We start from the raw sequence: 6,766 nt of genomic DNA, 5'->3' as shown, positions 1-6,766 counted from the left end.
AGAGCTACCCCAAATTCTCTGGGATGGTCTTCCTCCTCCTTTTTGCCTTGCTCCTACTTACTGCTCATTTAAAAGAGAACTCAAAACCCATTTTTTCAAACTCGCCTACCCTGCTTCCCACAACTACATATCTCCCCTTCTATTGTGTGCAAATTCCCCCACCTACTAGATTGTAAGCTCTTCGGGGCAGGGCCCTCTCCTTCTGTGTCACTGTCTGTATTCGTCTGTCATTTGCAACCCCTATTTAATGTACAGCGTTGCGTAATATGTTGGTGCTATATAAATCCTGTTTAATATTAATAGCGGGGCTGAAATGGTGTACAGCCTAGCAAGTGCAGAAGAAGGGCAGTTCCACAGAACGATCAGGCAGGTAAGAAGGATAATTGCAGAAGGGACATCACCGTTCTCTTTTCGCAATACTGACCTGCATGATCAAACAGTTTTAAAAGTGGAACTTTATTTTCCCTATAACAATGTGTTCAGTGTGAATGTTAATGATGTGACAAGTATTAAAAAAAAATGTTAAGAAACATTTTGGTGTATATTTAACATACATCCCACAGACAGGAAACAAAAGAACGGCAGACCTTATGTGTTGTTTTTTTTTTTAACTTTTTAAATAATGCAAGTTTTACATGAAAAGTTCAAAAATAAAGAAAAAAATGGTAACCCCACAGGACAAACTAAACATTTTGAAATAGAATACCTTTTTTTAACACAAATTTTTAATTAGGAAAAAAGGTTACAAAAAATAAAATGGCTTCAAAAAACCTAGACAAGTTCATTCACCAATTAAGCTAAGCCTTTTTGCATTTTTGAAATAAGAAAACATATTTAATAATATCAAACTTCATTTTCTTAATAACAAAACAAACCTTTAGTTTAGAAAAAAATGTAAGATTAACTTATTGTATGTTAATGTGTATCCAAACAAAAAATTATTTTAGTTTTAGACAGAGTTGTGAAGTTAATGGGGGAAAAAAAATCAAACATTTTTATTTTCCCTAAAACAGGAATATAAGGGAAATGTTCTAATGAGGACACTTGTTACAGCAACAACTGTCTAAGAATGCATTTGCTTTCAAATTATTGAAATGGGGGGAAAAAAAAAAAAGTTTGCTTTTAGATACTTTCAGTTCTGTGCCAAAAAATACACTCATTCTTCTATGCCAGGACACGGAGTTCCACTGTAATATACAGGATGGGAAAGTGATGGACTGTTGAGCTTCACAATCCATTCATACTTCAGGACCTTCTCCTCCAGGTACAAGCTATGATGAATAAAAGAAAAACATCATATGTAACATATACAAATAACGCTGGGTCTACACGGGCCTTTTTAAAAAAGCATGTAAACAATCCTACCATGTTTATATGCACTTTTACTAGTGTTTTAAAGCTTGGCTTTTTAACTGCTGGAAAACGACCATGCCATGTTTTCCCGCATTTACTTTTCAAGCATGTATAAACGCGGGAAAGCGTGGCAAAAACACTCCCATTGAAATCTATGGACGCACTTACCCACGTTAACCCTGTATTTTAATTGTTAAGATGTTGCAAGGAGCGTTATATTAACACTCAAAAACGTGCTTCAAGGAATCGCCCTGCTGTGGATTTGCCCATTGGAATTTAAACATAGGCTTTTAAAGGCTCAGGTTAAATGCTGGTGTAAACGTCCTTGTAGACCCAGCCTAAGCGAACTAACCCATATTTGGTAGCAGTTTGGTAACTTACCATGGTGATATTGTTTCCATTAAGCAAGATTTGATCAAGTTTTGTAATTCGCCTTCCCTCCGGTGTGATTTCACTAAAAATCAAGAAACAATGCAATAAAGAAAAGATGTAATGACTTTTAAGCGTGCATTTACTCATATTTTGCAATGTTTATCTTAAAGCTCAAATTAACGCTTTATCTTTTTGTCCACAGCCTCCAACCTATCTATTCTTTGTGGATACATAAAGATGTATCCAGCATCTTCAAAGCAGAGAAATCATTGATTACATCATTATCTGTCATTGTCCAAAACTTGATGTTTCATGTACAGGAAAGCAGGGAGGAGGTTTCTGTGAAATGCCCCAGGTCACATCCCCTTGTGGGGTTTACTGCTAAACTAAATTTTTCTGTGAGCTCTCAGCCTACCCACAATGTATGGTTGGGCTTTGAAGAGGTCCATCAAGAACAAATGGCCAACATTCACACTTCAACATGCAATAAAACTACAGAAAATGTGTAGTTAGCAGAAACTACATATGGAATAGAATATGCCTGAATATCGTCAGCCCATCAAGAATGAAAATAATAACATACTTAAAATAAACGAATTTCCTTCATATAAAATGACTTGCAGACACTAGTTACAATATATGTATTTAAGGGTAGTGTTGTTGGTTTTTACATATTAACTGTTTTTAAAGGATAGATTTTCAAACATACTTACAATTCTGTGACATCTTCAAGTACCATATCTGGAGAGCAGAGTTAAAGATAATGCCAGAAAAAGATGTGTATGACAAAACATGGCATGATGAATGAAAATAACACACTGTCAATTTCTCTTCGATAAACGGTGATGTTAACAGCTATATTCTGTGAACTCCTACATACAATACAGTACAGTGAGTGTCTCACAAAGATTTATTATATTTTGCCTGGAATGTGGAAGCATGAACAGCATATCTGCACATTATTGGGAGCATATGTGCCTAAGCAATTTTCCCCAGCACTGTGATGTCTGCTCTTCACTGATCCCGCTATAGTCTTTAGCCTAGTGATTGGCCCAGCAGGATGACATATCTGTTATGTGGAATAAAGTCCCCTCTGCAGAAAGTACAAGAGTACAGCAGCAAACACTCATCTTACCCTCTGCTGCCGATACTGTAAAAAACCTTTGAAATCTGCAGGGAGATACCTCCAGGTTTGTCCATCTCTGGGGATCCTTCACAGCACTCACTAGTTCCTACTTGCTGACCCGTCATCACCACTTTATTCTGTAGAGCGTTAAGGAACTAGTGAGAGCTGCAGAGACACCCCCTCAATTCCAGAAGTGTCGGGTTATCCAGCAAACATCAGGGGGAAAGTATTTACACCGTTCTCTTTTTCAAGACATCTTTTCTAGGTATGTTTTGGATACCCGGTCTTTTTCTGGATGCAGGATCTTTGGATGTCTTGATTGACCAAGATGAAATGACAAATCCTGGTCATGTGCATAGGGGCTCATTAATTTCCAGCAACTAGCTATGCCAGGATTGTACACCAAATTGTGCATGCACAGCACAGTGTACATTATACAGGAGAGAACAGGCGGGTTTGTTTTAATGCAAAGGAAACATGTTGCATGTCTCTTTTGCAATAAAGAACTGCCTTCTAAAAATGTTTTATTGTAAGAGTTAGTTTTACTTTAAAGCATAACTCACAATGTGCTGCTCAGACAACAGCATTATTATTTTTTTTTTTTTAACAGTCGTATCCTGCTTTAAATCATTTTGACCACAAAATCTCTAATTCAACCCAATTTTCCAAGGACATACTACAAGTGCACAGCATCAAGGACTAACAAATGAAGTCACCTGCAGATTGTTTTAGAACTACAGTTGCTTAAAAAATATAACAGTATTAATAATAAAAAGCAGCTTATACTGCAATACCAAGCATCAATCCAGCACACTGGCACTGCCATCATAGAAACTTCTCTCAATTACTACTTGTCCTTATCTTTCCCAGTGAAATGATAGTCTGCATTATTCTACACATATCCTTAGAGCATTGGCTATAATAGAACCCAGATTCGGTCATTGTGGCTACCCAAAGTATATCAAAGTATATGTTTTCTCACTGTTGCATGTAAGTTTGCATAACCAAACAGGTCATTATTGCAGGGGCAGGTGACGTCTTCTGCAATAATGTGTCTTACCTGTCTGATCGCTCCGGGATTCTGGCATTAATGCAATCCCAAGTTCCCTTATGTGTGCCGGGATGAATGAAGCCCTGCGTGCCTGTTGTCCCAGCACAATCAATCACGCAGATTTAGTTCTCCACTACATGGATTTTCATTGGGGGTAACCACCATACACTCAATTTAAATTGCCTAATCATCCTTAAAGTGGAACTTAAAAAAAAAATCACTTACCTTCACCTGCGAAAAGCCCTTGATCCATCTACGATCCCGGGCATGTGCAAGTATCCCAGGAGCCTGTGGCTCTCAGAAGTAAAGTTGGATAGGGTGAGGATCTCCCCCAAAAAGACACACATTTTTGCCATTATATGAAAGAAATAGTGACCTTTTATATTCTGATAAAAATGTGATATGTCTGCTTTATTGTTGTGTAATATTGGGGACAATGCCCCTTGGTACCCCCGGCCTTCATGCCCCTACAGGATCAGATATCCCAGAAATGTGTCCGGACAGCCATTATTAATAAACAGGATTTATATAGCGCCAACATATTACACAGCACTGTACAATAACCAATAATATTATTAATCTGTTCCATCTACTAATAAGATTTACATTACAAAGGATACTGACAAAGTCATCAAATCCTAGAAGTGTGCCCACAATTTCTTTATCACTCTTCATGACTATGTGAATACGGGATCCGATACATTTATCTACGAGCTCTGTGAAAACAAAACACAGCCGGGTCAGGAGCTGTATAACATATAATAGGAGTACAGCAGGCATACACATTGTGCTTTGTACCGAGCGGCAATAGCTGCGAGGGATTGGTGGTTGCATTGGTCGCCATGTTGGCCTACGCTTCCTTCCACCGGACGGATCCGCACACTGAACGTTCTCCACTCGTTTTCTAATTATCCGCTTCCCGGAAAGGTAGACGGTACACCAGCGTGCTTTACAGGAGGGCGGGGCTAAGTGACGTTTGACGTACAGAACGTGACCTCCCGCCCAGCAGTAACTTTCCTGTGGTAGGACGTCACGTGACTTTCTTCCGTGCAATTGCAAACCGCTGGGGGCCAGTGTAGCGCTTGACTGATCGCTCTGTAATCCAGACCGCTGACAGGATGGCGGTTTATTTATACTTGTTTTGTATTCTTTGGAATAAAGGGTAATTTTCACTTCTGAGATTGTGTACTTTGCAGAACAGAGTGTGTGTCTTAGTTGGTGCAGGAGAGTGCATAGGGTCCATATGGGGGTGCAGGGAAGTGCATGGTGGTGTGATGGGCTGGACATAGGGGAGCTAATGGGGGAATTCCAGGGGTGCAGGAGAGCTCATGGGGATGCAATCTGGGGGCACAATTTAATCAAGTGCATGGGGGTGATCAGATGATATAGGGGCATAGGAGAATGCACTTGGGGGCATTATGTGGGGGTACAGGAGAGTGTGTGTGTAGTGATCTGGGTTTGCAAGCGAGCGCATGGAGGGTGCAGGAAAGTGCATGAGGGGGGCACACAACACATGGGATGTGTGAACTGGGGGTGCAGGAGAGCAAATGGTGGGGGGAATCTGTGGGCACAGGAAAGCGCATGGGGGTGTGTGATCTGGAGGTTCAGGAGAGCGCATGGGGAATGTGTGATCATTGGGCTCAATTTTTTATTTGTGACAATTAAATCCAGTTACAACTCTCTGAATGGGGTAGGAGAACATTTCTCTCCCTTTAGAAAGATGTGCTCTCAAATACTTTTTAGTATACATTACAGGAAAGTAAATCACTCTACTGAGACACCAATGACAGAACAAACTGACACTGTTTTTATCCCTTCCAACTACTGTACTTTATTACATTGAGGTGTATACAGGGAATAAATACATTTTAATTTCTTGCCTCCTATAAGCACAGAAATTAAATTAGCTTTGATGCTAGAAAAGAAAAAATGGATTGTACTGAAAGAAGAACAGAAAAAAGCTCTGAATCAACTTGAAAGCTGAAACATGGAAAAGCATTGATTCTGTCATACAATAAAGTTTTTCTCCTAACAAAAATAGAAAGGTAATAAATATATATGATAAAAAATAAAATTTATTGTTGGCAGGCACTGTCGATGGACAAATCTGTTTGCGAAATACTAGACCTCAGTGTTAAACTAGCATAAGTCAAGTTGATGACACAGTAATGCTGCGTACACACGTGCAATAATTATTGGAAACTGACGACTGATCGTCCGAAAATCGTTAACAAAAAAAGTGAACCACTGACCAACGAGGATTGTTGCTGGAAATGAACGACCGTCCCGGCGGATCTGATTGAGCGACGATCGTTCACTATCTATTGTGTGTACGGTCGTTCAGTGATCGTGGATGTTTCAGCAGTACACTTTCTCCTTTACATGCATCGTTCAAACGATCATATCTAGTGTGTGTACACTATTGGTGGATTATATTTGAACAATCGTATTGTTACAACATGTACAGAATCGTGCACTATACGATCATTTAAAATAATCGTGCATAATCGTTAGTCGTTCGTTTTTTAACGACAATTATTGCAGTGTGTACCTAGTTTTAGAAGGAAACTTCTTTGCAGAACCTTCATCTGCTCAACTCCCTCAGCCTAATCAAACATTACATTATCCAGGCCAGGGCATTTTAATAATATTTATAACTGTGCAGATAGAAAGGAGAAAGAAGAGACAGCTTTTTTGACAAGCTGGTAAAAGAAAACAGTGCTATTTCAATTTAACTAATTTCGTTTCAGTACAACATCGCAGGAATTATACAATACATCGGTGGGCTCATTCAAACATGGCATGAAACCCAATTTATGTCTCACTTTTTACATATCACAGAAAGTGGTGAGTATTTGTCTCAT

General features: G+C 39.2%; 1 protein-coding gene across 1 annotated transcript; it reads right to left on the bottom strand.

Moving 5' to 3' along the window:
- Positions 1–522: 522 nt before the first annotated feature.
- On the bottom strand, positions 523–4,871 carry LSM5 (LSM5 homolog, U6 small nuclear RNA and mRNA degradation associated). The gene is made up of 5 exons (XM_072412142.1): positions 4,701–4,871; positions 4,523–4,618; positions 2,439–2,466; positions 1,735–1,807; positions 523–1,271 (listed from the first exon to the last, which is right to left on the bottom strand). The coding sequence occupies exons 1-5, from the start codon at positions 4,744–4,746 to the stop codon at positions 1,239–1,241; spliced, it is 276 nt and encodes a 91-aa protein (XP_072268243.1). The 5' UTR covers positions 4,747–4,871; the 3' UTR covers positions 523–1,238.
- Between the last annotated feature and the right edge of the window lie 1,895 nt (positions 4,872–6,766).

This window comes from Pyxicephalus adspersus, chromosome 5 (assembly GCF_032062135.1).
Source record: "Pyxicephalus adspersus chromosome 5, UCB_Pads_2.0, whole genome shotgun sequence".
Taxonomy (NCBI): Eukaryota; Metazoa; Chordata; class Amphibia; order Anura; family Pyxicephalidae; genus Pyxicephalus; species Pyxicephalus adspersus.
The sequence above is the reverse complement of the archived record's forward strand: the minus strand, read 5'-3'. Positions and strand labels throughout refer to the sequence as shown.

What these genes read in the sequence shown, in the direction of transcription:
- LSM5 (XM_072412142.1), bottom strand. Translation starts at nt 4,746, where the DNA reads ATGGCGACCAATGCAACCACCAATCCCTCGCAGCTATTGCCGCTCG. An exon ending in CTTGAAGATGTCACAGAATT is followed by an intron (nt 1,808 to 2,438) that starts GTAAGTATGTTT and finishes CTTGATTTTTAG; the next exon opens with TGAAATCACACCGGAGGGAA. An exon ending in ATGGAAACAATATCACCATG is followed by an intron (nt 1,272 to 1,734) that starts GTAAGTTACCAA and finishes TATTCATCATAG; the next exon opens with CTTGTACCTGGAGGAGAAGG.